The sequence below is a fragment of the Typopeltis vanoorti genome, chromosome 16 (assembly GCF_054136105.1).
Source record: "Typopeltis vanoorti isolate ZY-2024b chromosome 16, IOZ_Tvanoo_1.0, whole genome shotgun sequence".
Lineage (NCBI taxonomy): Eukaryota > Metazoa > Arthropoda > Arachnida > Uropygi > Thelyphonidae > Typopeltis > Typopeltis vanoorti.
The window spans coordinates 114,990,382-115,005,245 of NC_143564.1; the positions used below are offsets into that span (position 1 = coordinate 114,990,382).

General features: G+C 34.8%; 1 protein-coding gene across 1 annotated transcript in view; it reads left to right on the forward strand.

The window, feature by feature from the left end:
- LOC150098275 (uncharacterized) overlaps positions 1-12,076 on the forward strand; it is a 253,295-nt gene extending 241,219 nt beyond the window's left edge. The window contains exon 4 of the mRNA XM_090406293.1: positions 11,939-12,076. Coding sequence (XP_090262419.1) covers positions 11,939-12,076 — 138 coding nt within the window. The remainder of the gene's footprint in view (positions 1-11,938) is intronic.
- The last annotated feature ends 2,788 nt before the right edge of the window (positions 12,077-14,864 follow it).

Below are 14,864 nucleotides of genomic sequence, written 5' to 3' on the forward strand. Positions count from 1 at the left end.
TGCATTATTTTAGACAATGGTAAGGTGCACGCAAATATTTTTTGCAAGCTAAAGAAAGATATTATAAATCTTAAAAGATATTAATATTATAATATTATAAACAATAAGGACGTCATGTCTTTTAGGGGTATTAAAGAAATTATGTACCTTTTCAATTATGCCAATGCAATTTCTTATTTGTCACAGATATAGCATTTCCAAGTATGTGATGCACAATGAACATACGAAGCTTGTCGATATCATTATTACATAACACCTTCAGGTAGTCCAAAGACATATCGAGGAAGGGCACCTACTCTACAACTCTCCGTCTTCTACAGCTACAATCATCATCACCATCTACATCAACGCTGTCTACTTCCGACCACTAGTATTTTTACAGAAAATCACAAACATCCATGCCCACTGCGGTATTCGAACTCGCAGCCTTTTGGCTGGAGAGGCGGCCAACCAGGCCGGATATATAGATAAAAAATTAAATTTTTGGATCAAAATTAAAACAAAGTTTTAATTTTTATTAAACAAATAAATAATATGATATAATTATGTCACTATTTACTTTTAATGAGATGATTCAGCTTCTCGGCATCTGCAGAGTTGCTGGATATCTGGCTCAATATTGGTCAACTTCAGTCGAAGATTGACACACACACACACACACACTAAGACGAATTCTGTATTTTGTTTTTATTTGAAGGAGCGATGAAAATCGTTTCTCGCATGTGAAAAAGAAATTCGGGAAATTCACTTCTCACTGAAGGCGAGATCCAGAATCGAGCCAAACCACGATCACGGAATTGCATTTTAAGCCCACTGTCACTTGAAAGCTCAATTAGCTGCACTTTTTTCGATAACGAAAGGTCGTTCTCGTGACTGCAAGCCTGAAATGGATCGTGAAATCACAGAAATTTCTTATAGAAAGTTATTCGGAAAATGTTTCCAAATTCTGTTTCAGAGTTTTGAGGTGGACACAAACCCTTTCCCAGTGACTAAATTCTAAACTAATAAGTTTCGGGGCCCTATACAAAATAACCAGTTGTATTTACCTTTTGAATACTATCCGGGGAAGCTCCAACCTCCCTGTCCCTTTCATCACGCGTTCGTAATTAGGCTCCTGTTGATATTGACTTGATATACACATTCAAAACTGTAAACAATTGTCGAATAATAACACAATAATGTAGGCATAATTACCGTAAGAGGAGAAAAGTCACAAAACAGAAAAATGTTTCTACAAACTAATCAATTGTATTTACCTTTGAATGCGATCCACTTGTCGAGTGTCCAGCAAGCCAGCAAATCTTTCCTTTCGTTAAGCGTATTAATATTATCTTATTGCAACTGATGGGAATTCTGTGTTTCTGCAGATTCGTTACAGACCTCTTTCTCTTCAGAAACTACACACAAACCGTCATTCCAAACTCGTTTTGTGTTATCACTGTCATCCGAGATATTTTTCCGTTTAAAGAAGATACCAATGTACTTATCCATAATTGAAATACCTACTTACTCGCATATAACTCTCACCCCTGATTTTACTTTTCGAAAAAAGAAATTAAAAAGTTTCGCATATACCTCGCAAATGAAAAAAAAAAAAAAAAAAGCTGAAACACGTTCAGAGCAGAGCGATAGTAACTTGCTCCCACGGTAAACAACACTCCCTTCTCCAATAGCCACTATATTGCAGAGGCAAGAAAAACAAGTACTTTTATTATGTCGGTGAATAAGGTATAAGCAGTCTGTGTAATATATTTCTCAACACATAGTGCAATTAGAGACAACTGGTAAATCACATGTCCCCTCATACAGAAACTATGCTGTATATATAGACTCAAGCAAAACCATATGTTGCACCGGCCAACACAGTATCTAACTAAAAACTATTGTTATTAATTAGATTGTGTGAGTTCGCTCGGCAGCAATAAAATTCAACCGAAAGTGTTAAAATTCGTAAACGTGTTAAAACTAAGATATATAGTGAATGCTGTTATGGCAGTTTCACATATTATTGGAATTCGGTTGAAGAGTGTTAGCATTTCAACTCAGTTGTCAGCTTGCTTTTCGCGCGATTTCCGAAAAATATATAAATACTGGAGTTAACTCACAACACATTTTGTCCAAGTATTACTTAGCACTTCTGAAGATATATTGAGCCTTAGTTGAAGGAGGAAAACCTTCAACAATAAAAATCAATAAACAACAAGCAATTGGTTGAAATGTGGTCATGTGGATAACACATGTTCACTTCAAATCTGAACAGAACAGCAAGGGAAGGTGGAAGCAATAAAGCCATATTGTTTTTCACTTCACACCTCTTTTATTACTCGTCATTCTGCCGCTATTTTTTTTTTTAAAGTATTCATGTTATTTTAATAATTTTTACTTACTTAATCAATTTTAATTTGTTTTGTTTGGATAATTAAAATATATAGATTTATTTGGTTAATTTAAGCCTGTGGACAACCTGTTCGATCGTCGCGGACCATAGGTCGAGAAACACTGCTATAGGGTTCCTCTCACCTTATGTGACCTCTAATTCATAAGTAGTACAGAAATAGAAGACACGACACAATATAAATAAAAAATGATTAATTAGGAAAAGTATTTTGGAAAATTTTCTAGTGTTTTAAATTTGTGGGGGCCAGGGCCTCCTCCCTAGGTGCGCCACTGTGCACTTGTGAGGTTTTTTTCATCCGCAAGAGAGGCAAACCGAATGTAGAATACATAAATTTGATGGATAGTAAGATTATAGGATTAACCGCTCTCTTTGAGAGCTTCAGAATTTCTATGAAGCCAAATTACTAGTCCATGACAGGTCATTAAGCCTAACGGTTAACTGGAAGATGAAGATAATTATGAAATAATTCAACTTATAATTTATAATACTTTTAATGCTCCATTAATATTAAATATATTTTAGTTCATTATACTTTGTCCATGTAATCAAGTAGTCACTTGGAAATTCTATTCTACACCTCATTTTCCTCTTGAACAATAACCTTCGTAATTTCTCTCTCTCTCTCTCTCTGAATTTTTCGATATTTGTGAGCAGTTACTTTTTAGATATTAATTTTTAACAAAATGTGACCTTTCCAGCTGATATGTGAAGTTTGTTCTATGTATTTTATGTGAATTGCTCTCACGAATGACAGGAAACATATAGTTCATCGTGAGGGAGTAATGGTTAATTCAGGAAGATTAAACAGGTTGGTGCTTTCGCTTGTTACGACAATTGTCTACAACCTTGTCTAAATTGAGATATATTCATGTCTAAATTGAGACATGAATTTATGCTAAATTTGAATTCGAACCCCCTCCTTGTTGGTCGGAGAGCTAGTGGCTATCCATTCAGCTAAGAATGTTGTTCAAAGAGATGTTAATTGTATGCAAGTATTTTTGTTGTTGTTGTAAATATTTATCTTAATATAAATATATACCTTTTTAGTTCTTTATCAACTCTGTATTCGTTTTTTTTTTCCCCGTTTGGTGTCATTTTTAGATTTAATGATTTAGATGGTGTCAACCTAAAACACTGTTTTAGATTGACACCATCTTGTTAATATAGACTGGTTATTACTCGGATAACTTATCCGAACAATAATATATAGCCGGCCTGGTTGGCCGAGTGGTTAGCATATTCGCTATCCACCCAAAAGGCTGCGGGTTCGAATCCCGCCATGGATGTTCTTGAGTGCCGTGAAAGTACCAGTGGCGGTGGTCGGCGGTAGATGGCGTTGGTGTTAGGGGATGAAGGTTGGTGGAGTAGTGAGACGAAGAGCTGTAGAGTAGATGTCCTCCCTCGATGAGTCTCTGGAGGTGTGATGTAATAATAATATTAACAAGATGGAGAGAAATTTTTTTATTTTTGGAAATTAAGAAATTTTCTTACGAAACATGTTCTTAGATTCCCTTCCTCCTTAATGTTACAAAACCGTTTATCAAGAGCATCACTTAATTTATGGGCGCGCCCTTCCTCATTCGGTCATCCAACATGGGTTATTCTTTTTAATTGATATATAGTATTGCACTATAATACTACAGAGTTGTATTATTACGCGAATATAATTATTGCATTTCAGTGCTTCAGATGGTCTAAGGCAGGGGTGGCCAACCTATGGAGCATGCGCCAAAAGTGGTGCATCGCATGATTAGAAGTGGCGCACTGAACCCCAGAGAAAAATTAAAAAAAAATTTCTATACGATATATATATATATATATATATATATATATATATATATAAACACACAATTAACTTACCACTGAATTCTAGAGTGCGCATTTATTATACTTGTTTGATCTTGAAGCAGCAGGCACCGGCGTCACCAGTTACTCAATCAGTTTACAGCTGACTCTCGTGTCATAACGTTCGATGAACTTCTGATTCGATGTGACTGAACAGTCCTGTGTTTTCGAACTTATGTTTTTTTATTAACAGTTCTTTAAGTTTAAGATAAGATTTCTGTTTTCATGAAGGCTTAATATAGTTCTGTAAATTTAAAAATAACTTTTTTCATTTTGAACGCGTATGTCAAGTTCTTTCCCGCTCAACTGATTTGCTGATTACAGAAACCTGCAATTATTCAGTGTATTTGTATGTGTGTTTTTATGTTTTTTTATACAATATCTTTCCTTTTTATTTACGTATAGCTTTGCTAATCATCAGCAAAGCTTTCGTAATGAGGATGTTTGGGTTGTGTGTGTGTGATTGCCAGCTGATCGACTGATTTATGGCAGGAAGCGATCTCGTATTTCATTTGTCATAATAGATTACGAGAGAGAGACGAAAACTCTCTATGAAAAAAAAAAAAAATATATATATATGTATATGATTTTTAAACTTATAGAACTGTATTTAGCCTACATGAAAACAGGAATCTTATCTTAAACTTGTAGAACTGTTTTTGAATGTTTATAATGTTAAAAACGATAAAATAATTATTTAAATTATTATTAAATAATTTAATAAAATAAATTATTTAATAATAAGCTTTACTTTTTGGGATAATTTTTTTTTTACAGTCAGTTACCCATTACTTTGCAAAATAAAATGAGCAGAAGAAAAGCAGAAGGTGATAGCAAGCGCCAGTTTAATGAACTGTGGGAAAATGAGTTCTTATTTATTGCGGGTCCTTCAGGAAAACCGTTATGCATTGTTTGTGAAAGCACTCTCTCAGATAATAGAAGACATGATCTTAACAGACACTATAGAAAACATCAAGCTGAATTAGAAGAAAAACTGAAGTTACTTCCTGGGTCTGAGTTACGGAAAGAATATGTGGTTAAGAAAAAGGAAGAAATAAAAAAAGAGACAAAATATATTTGTGAAACGAAGTTGAGAAAGTGTGGCAATGCTGGAGGCGTCTTATGAAATTGCCTTTGTGTTGGCTAAAAAACACAAGCCTTTCTCTGATGGAGAGGAAGTCGTTAAGCCCTGTCTCGAAAAATTTGCAAAATATCATGGTGATAAGAATGTTGAAAGAAAAGTAAACCAAATTGCTCTGTCCAAGCAAACAATTACAAGACGCATCGAAGAACTTTCCCATGATATTAATGAGCAATTGAAAGTCCATGTTCATGGTTGTTATTTCTTTTCTTTAGCCTTGGACGAATCAACTGATATATGTGATGTTGCCCAATTAAACATTTTTATAAGAGGAATTTATGGTAATTTTAACATCTTTGAAGAACTTATCGGTCTTGAGTCACTTAATGGAAAAACAAGAGGGTCAGACATATTTGACAAAGTAAAGTCATGTCTAGAAAATCAACAACTAGATTCTAGTAAGCTCATCAGTGTTTGCACTGATGGAGCACCGTCAATGGTAGGTAGAGTTTCTGGGACTTTAACTTTACTTGAAAGATTTTTAGGTCGTTCTCTACAGAAGTATCGCTGTATTATACATGAAGAATCTCTGTGTGGGAAAACTCTAAATTTGAAGCATGTTATGATACCAGTCGTAAAGTGTGTGAATAAAATTAGAGCAAGAGGGTTAAACAGAAGAGAATTCAGAGAATATTGTGAACTGTTAGATATGGAATATGGTTAACTCATCCTTCATTGTGAGGTGCGCTGGCTTTCTAAAGGACAAGTTCTCAGTAGATTTTGGAAGCTGAAAGGAAGTGTTCGTAATTTTCTGGAAGAGAAGGATGAGCTGCATGAGGAAAAAGCCCTGTTGTGTGATGAAAAATGGCTATTTGATTTAGCATTTTTAGTTGATGTTACCAGCCACTTCAGTGATCTAAATTTGAAACTGCAGGGCAAGAACAAATTGTTTCCTAGCTTAGTAAATGACATCAGTGCATTCAAAATGAAATTAAAACTGTTCATCTCCCAGTTAGAAAACGGGGATTTAAGTCAATTTCAACATTTAAAAGAACATAGTGAATCTATTGAAGATAATGGCAACTTTACAGAATATACTGAGAAACTCAGATTATTGCAAGAGTCCTTTAACAGTCGTTTTGGCGATTTTGCCGAAGAAGAAGACTGCATACTTGCATTTATAAATCCCTTTTCACTTACTGAACAAAATATCTTGACGATGTCCAGTAACATACAAATGGAACTTATTGATCTCAGAACCAATTCTTTATGGTCGCCAATAATTAATATCTGGCGATCGTTGCCCTGTGAACATTTTCCAGACTTGAGAAAATTTGCTCAGAGTTATATCTGTCGTTTTGGAACTACATACAGATGCGAACAAGCATTTTCATCAATGAAAATGATTAAGAACAAACTACGGTCGCGACTGACTGATTCAAATTTGAAAAACTGTTTGATGCTTTCTGTAACTGATTTTACTCCAAAATACACTACAAGCATAGCAAAAGCAAAGCAATTTCAAAAGTCTCAATAAAATAAATAACAAATCAATAAAGTAATCATATGAAATTGAAATTTCATGATTACTTTATATGAAATCCTTTTATTTAAAACTGCTAAAAGTGTCTATATTACCATATATATAATAAAACATTTATGCATAACTGTTAAATATATCCATATTATCATATTTTAAAAGGGCTGAAAAGTGGTATAAGTTTTCATGGCGCATCTTAACTTAAAAATGAAAAAATTGACGCATGAACTATAAAAGGTTGGCCACCCCTGGTCTAAGGTTAAATAAATCCGAAAATCCTGCTCTGGAATAGCAAATACTTTTTGTCACTTCACGTTTCTTCCTGTAAGCAGAGTACTGTAGAATTATTTACATAGGGCGATGAAATTTATCTACTTAAAATATATCAATCATAGCTTGTATTAATATAAAATCTAGTGCAAGGGAAAAGTTTATATAGTATTGATTGCAGGAAACAGAAAGCTATATCAAACACTTGGTGATATATGCACATTGTATGAATTAAAAACTGTTCAAGTAGCGAGTTTCAATCATTGATTCGAGCCTATACTATTTTGCATATTCGATTTCTCTTTCATTTCGGTAAACGCGCCGCGATTCGGTGTTCAAATCTCGCTATCAGGTTTATAAAGCATAATTTATTGAGCTGGCGGTTGCCAGTAAACATTGCAGCACCGATAGCATCGTTGTATTTACGTAACATATCACAACAGTTGCAAACGCTTAGTTATGTTGAAGTACTTTGTTTCATATGCCATAGTAAGAGCGTGAAGGAAGGGAAACGGTGTAGCATCCGGTCAAAGCAGACGACACGCAAACACACCTCTTTTGATTACGATATAAATATGTTCAAAAAAAGAGTCGATTAGCAACAGTACTTCTGTACTAAATCTAGGAAAACGAGTATGTCTCTTATACTTTGATTATAATTTTTTAATGGCTAAATTAACCTGATCATGATTTTGAAGTGTAATGATTTCCTCTTGACTTGGATGTCAATTGTGTCTATCTGATAGTTGTTATGTGAATTCCGTTATTCCATTTGTTTGGTCATAACTGGGATGTAGTAATATAGTGATGGCGGACTTGTGGCAAACGAGATAGCATGCTACTGAAATACATAACGAACCTACTTTTATCTTTGGATTAAACGTACATGTTGTTTTGTAAGAACTTGGTTTATGCTTAATCAAAAGTGGGTTTGTTAACCAAGGTACTTATATATATTTAAATCCTGAGTATTTATTTATTTTTTGGGGGAAATACGCTACGGCAAAGAGGAAACTAAGTTGCATTTCTTTATTTCATATGACAGCAAGAAGGAGAGAGAAAGGCATTATAATTTATTATGACCTGAACATTTAGGTAGGCAGATGAATTTCATCTCCTAGCGTGAGACAACCACCCTGCTTCTTAGAGGCCTGAAGTGGTTTCAAAGAGTGCTGTTTGGTGTTCAGAGCAGAATTTTTCGACTATGCGATCCTTTGGTTACGCATGGCAATCAAGTGCTATACATTTATAACTTTTCTGTTTGAATTATCATAAAAATATGAAAAATATCATTGCAACATTCCGCACATGTAACACATAATGAAAATAATTAATTTTATAGTAAACTAGATTATTATGAAGAAAATGCTTATTAAATGACTAAATATTCATGAAAATTAGCTGAAAAAGACGAAGTATAGTAAAGATCTATTGTTTTTATGTTGAATAAAACGATTTCTGTATCGGTATGCAAGATGTTGATACAAATCTTGTATCACTCATTTTGCTTTTAGGTGAGATCTACCACATCTGGTAGGGAATGTGCTTTTTACGTTTTTCTCTTAAGTACGGAACTGTCGTGCACTGACTCACAGTTGGTCACCAATAATCATGTGGTGATTAAGATTACTTACTTTTAGACAGGATATGAATCAGCTCGGGCATAGCCAGTCTCAAATGTAGATTTGATTAATATATTAATTTGATCCAGTCTGAAAACTAGTACTGTCTGTAACTTGCGCTGACTTTTTTTTTCTCAGTGATAATTGAATAAACGTGTACACGAATTAAAATCATTAAAACTAGTGCACTTTAAAAAATTAACATGTCTGTAAAACAGCACGTTTCTTTTCTGCTTTTCCTGAACGATATGCTTCATTCACAGGAGAAGCCGAGAATAAATGTCTATAATTGATGAGAAGCGAAGAAATTTATTTTTAGAAAGTAATATGAATTGAACTTTTTTGTTGCAACCGATGAACATTAAATTTTAACAGAAATTAAGACAGGATTCTAGTCTTCGTTGAAACACATCAACAGTACAGTTACTTGAAAATCATTTTTAATATTGATCATGGTAATGATAATCTTAAATCAGCTTCTGTTCATTATTATACTGGATCCAATCATAAAGCTGTAAATCCTGTGATAGTGGAGCATTGGGGGACAGATTACACAAATACACTAAATTACAATGACATGCTAATTAAACTGAAAATGAAAATAAGCTGCAGGGCTTCCATAAATTGACATACCTGCAGAAGCATACACAACTATCAGTCAGTGTAATAATCTCACGGCCTTGGTCACTTATTCTGTAATCTAACCCATCAGCAACCTAACAGATTATATAGACACTTATTCTTGGCTTCTCCTATTAATGAAGCATATCGTTCCGCATATCATCTAATAAAGGTATCTAATATGACTGATTACTGCAGTTGGCTTCTGAACATTGTTGCCGACCAACTTCAACCAAATCAATGTACAGTATATTATGTCATTCCCACCCAGGACATGTTAGTAACTTATCGCGGTAGGCTAAGGGTTGGATAATTCGGGATGTCCGATCACGGCTCCAGGCATGGAGCATTTTCCAAGGTTTTTCAAACTCTCATTGTGGCAGGCCTCTTCCACCACAAGAGAGGCTAATTGGACTGGCGAATGAAGATGATATGACTGTCAACTGCACATTTCGTTATCCGCCAAATAATCCATCTATTATAATAGATGGATTATTTGGCGGATAACGAAATGTGATAACTTAGCTGTACTCAGATAATTATCTGAGTACAGCTAAGTCTTATAATCAACCTTTGAAGTCAAAAAAGAGTGGGGAGTTGGTGTAATCTAATTTTATTGAAGTCACAAATTGAGGCGGCTTATTAAACTGCAGAATAATAATACTTCATTCACTTATAACTAAAGGACATCTAAATCCCTATTTAGATCATCTATTTCCCTCACTGCATTAACATAACACCATTATGTTAACGCAGTGAGGGAAATGGCTGACATTTAGTATTGTGAGCTGTTCTTTTTAACTATTATGTAAGAAATAGCATCTTCATTATGCATTGTCTTATTCATTAAAAGCACCAATGAAACAATTAAAGAGAAGTCTCCAATTTGATACTTAAATTTGTAGTCTTGCATCATTGGGTATCTAATGTAACTATGATTTTTCTCTCCGAGTCCTCCAGAGTCTTTGTAGCTCATTCAGTAACGACGATAGCCTTTAGTTAGAAAGACCTGTGTTGGAATCCCGCTAGGACTTGTAAAGCCTTTATAAAGACTTTTCAACTGAAGTGTAGTCATTAGGTCTCTTATGGAGGCCTGGAGAGGATAGTGTTTCCCTCCTGGAAACTTGGGTTTTTCAACCCACAAAACAGGCATTACAATACTTTGACATCATAACTTCAGTTGCTTCCTCCATAATACCAAAAAAAAAAAAAAAAACCCCGCTCTCTAGCTTTAAGATACCCCTGTAGTTTGTTCATCCCCGATAGGGTAAAGTAAGCGTTAAGCACGCATTTGGTGAGCTGATCTATCTCCCACACTGTCGCAGTGTTTCGTTTTATGGTTGCTAAGCCTTAAACACTAAGTGTGATCAGAAGTTTCCCGACTGATCGCCAAATGACACTGTAGCAGTCAATACAAAGTTTCTCCTAGGTACAGTGGCATCTGCTGAGTACATATGCTGTTTATTTCGAAGCTGTAGCTTATATTATTGGAAAGTAAAAGTGTGTGTTTGTAAAGTGTGAGTGAGTGTGTTAATTCCGCTCCTTTAAATTCTAAATTTAAAGGAGTCGCATAGATATTAGAAATGTTGAGACTTGCTTTCGGTGAGGGAATGATGGTTCAAAAGTAATGTCCGTTGTTGATACTGAAATCTGGGAACACTAATCGCAAAACGAAGGAACGTATTGCTAGATCAGAATTTTTGTTCATGAAAAGAGATGTATCATGAGCTTCGATTTATTTTATTAGGGATCCTCATTTAGATAGTAAAAAAAATCATTTTCAGAGAAGTGACGGATTGCAGCCAATTTCTAGCCTGAAAAATAACTTTTTAGCTATTCTGCACCTTGAGGCTTTATTCTGCCCCCCCCCCCCAAACTAAAAAGAAAAGAAACATTTGGAATCGAAGGAGGAAATATTTGATAATATATCACGATTAAATTTAAAAAAAAAATGCAGTGTATCCCTTTTTGATTTCGAAATGTGACATTTCTGCAAATGAACACAGCACGAACTCGAGGCGCCCTGTATCAATTTCACAAAGTAAATGCTTCCAGGATGAGGGGGAGCATGGCATAACAGGTCATCTTAGTTGAAAACTTTTCAGATTATATGTTTTTAATTGCGTCTCATAGGATCGCTTTAACGTTTAAAACCTCTTCCAGAGTTATTCAGAAACTTTCGCCATGAAATGCGTTACGTTACGGAAGCGACGTTTAAGAGTGTTGCGAGCACAATGAGAATTTACGGTAAAGACGTTTTTTAACGCCTGTCGCTAATAGCACAAGAATCAAGAATCAACTTCGAAAACTTCTAAATATGCGGCAGGGCGCATTACAAATGTAACAAAAATCTGGTACTGATTTTTAATATATAATTTTATGCCTATTTATAAGTTTTCAATAAAAGCTGTGTTCATCTCAGGCTACTTAGTTGGTGACTGGTTGGAAGTTAAAAGATAAACTTATCTTTAATTTACAGTTCTTAATGTGCTAATAATATATATAAAATGCGTATTAAATGAAATATATGTTTTAATTTTTTTTTTTTTTTTTTTTTGCAGAGTGGGATCTGCTCCATGTCTGATACTATGGAGAGCCTCAAAGGAGGAGGAGGAGGCAGTCCCATTGCACACCCAAGCGTTAGAATCAAACATCTTACTAGGCAAGTTGATTACCCGTATGAAATTTTGCATTGTTAGATGCTTGTATTATCTATTCGCTAGTTTTAATTTTGTTAATATGATCTTTGAAGTTTAGAAATGTAGTAAAATGCTTTGATTGGCTTCCGCTATTTCTAAACTGGCGGATTGCACTTTTATCTGAGGGATACAGGGATAGTATATACTGTATTTGAACACTGATTTATTTGCACTTTCCAGTATAAAGTGCGAGGCCTCATTACTGAAATGTTTTAAGACTGGTGCCAAAATGTTTTAATCAGAAATCGTTGTACAAGGTTTCACAAATCTTTTAAAACACTAGGATTAAAAATGAAGTTATGATTTGTAGGTTATTTGTAGGTATACAAAGCGATGTTAGCGATCCAATCTATATGCTGGATTGTGTACCTAACTTTAAATAGCATCTCACATGATGCACAGCTATAGAGGATCCAGCTACACAAGTCTATATTGACGATCCCCTTTGGTTGGAAAGATTTTGTTCAAATTCCCGAACGCGAATAAAAGAAAACCTTTACAGTTTTCTTTACAGGTGAGTTAACAGCTCTCATAAGGTGGTTGTAGAATTTTTCCTCTGGAAACTCGAGTTTTTCATCCTTCATAACACAGACCAGTCAGAAGAACACACTATTTAACAAACATAACACATTGACATCATAGCCTTAGTTGCTTTCGGCTGTAATTTCAAACAGCAGCAGTCAATGTGCTATAATCGTTCCCAGTAAAATAAAACTTAGAGATTCACTCATAGTTAAATACTCGAAAGACGTATTAGCATTTGTGTATTTTCGTTCTATATCTATAGGAGGGGTAGCCGTACTTTAACACTTTCTATGAATTATGGTTTCATTGGCGGTTTTCTTTTCTACGTCCACCGACAGTTAATTGAACATGAATGGCCAGAAATTTGACCATTGAAAAGATGCTTTCATTTTTTATTGCAGTTTAATGCTATAAAAGTAATTTAGCAGGAAACAATAAAATGCGTGGGTGCACTGTATTCCATTAATTAATGGATTTAATAATAACTTTTTTTCATTGAAAAAAATCTTTAAAAGTTGCTTGGTGATTATTTTAGGGAGATTGCTTTCCACAGCAAGTAGGCCAACTGATGTTTGTACTGAGAAACTTCTAACAGAGTTCCAAAGTTCCTTTGCTTCGAAGAACTTCTATGAGTTGCTTTGGTATAGATCTTTGTTAAAATTTGCCGACTTATTCCAGTAACAGGTTAACCTGCCTTAAAAACATAACTTTTGATAGATTGGTCATGTTTTTACAGAAGTATACACCACTGGATAGTTGTTTGAATAAAATAACTTTGTCACATACCACCATAAATCTAACGAAAATAGTGGACATATCGACACTCGAAAATTAACTCGGATCAAAATAATCTTCCTGTGGCTGTACATCCAAGGTCTGCCCAATGTGCCCCACTGCCTGATTTTAGGCCACATTTCTTAACAAGTAGTGCTTTTCTGGAAATCGATTGTCAGCCCATTGCTCAGTCCCCAACCTACTTAGAGTATAGCTGAGGTACCTGCTTCTGGGTGATATAACCACAGAAATAAGTAGTCCAGCTATATTTCTAGGCATTGGATCTACATGATCCATGGCCCCTTATTCTACATATGATTTGGAGAATATCTATCAGGGGACGGGTTTCAATTCAGGAGTCTCTCCCACATCTGTTAAAGAGACGCATCTGGTAGGTTATTGCCTCAGGATCGACAGAATACTGTACTGTGTATAAAAATTATGAGATTCTAATTTTAATTTCATTGTTGTGCAGTAGTTTTTGTTGTTAAACTTGTCCTTGTTTCACGACTGCTCAGAGAGAGATTTTTACTCCCCCTCCCCACCACTATAAGTCGTTTCATTGGGAAATAGAAGATGAAATATTAACAATATTTTGACCCACCTCCTTTCGCTACAATTTTAGCATTTAAATGTAAAAAGAGATGCAACAAAATTGTCTAACAGTACACTTGTTCAAAAGGGTGGCAAGTTCTAGGTTTAGTTGTGTTGATAATAATGTCACTGTACTAAAAGCAGATTATGAAATGCACCTTTTCATGATTGTATAGGATCATTTTCCTGTTGTATGTAGTTGAACCGCGATTCAAACTAACACAGTTTTTTTGTTGGTTATAGATGGTTTAGGCGGTTATTAGCGAACATACACGGGGAGATAGATAGATAGTTGGATTTTGCTTAAGTTTCTTTCCTATACAAGGATGCAACAGAGTAAAAAAAATCAATGAAAACGTTTGAAATTTATTGGCAAACTAAATTTGCGTTGTTGGCGAACTAAAAAAATGAAATGGATGATCTTTATTCCGTTTTTATTTGATTGTTTTGAGTAGAAGCTTGGTGACTGCGCAAATTATCAACCTTATGATCTTATCCTGATAACAGTAATCAGCAATATGCACTTGTTCTGTTAACCGTGTGTGAATCATGCCGCAATTAATAGTCCACTTAGCATAGGTGCTGTTGCATTTTCTAATTTAATTTATAGTTTTACTTTTAAAACGTTTCATTCTATTTTGATTATTGGAATTTCTTGTGGCAAGTCATATCATTTTAACCGAATGAATGAGATATTGCACTCGTACCTAACATGTGCTGCGGGACACCAAACACTATTCCAAGTTATAATGCAATATCCCCTGTACTCATTTCACATTACTACGCCATCTTGCCATATCCTCAAAATATGCAAACCTTAAAATGAGCGTGCGGTACCAAAAGTAATTCCAAGCAATTATGATAACACGGAGATGATTAGTGTGTGTGTGGGGGG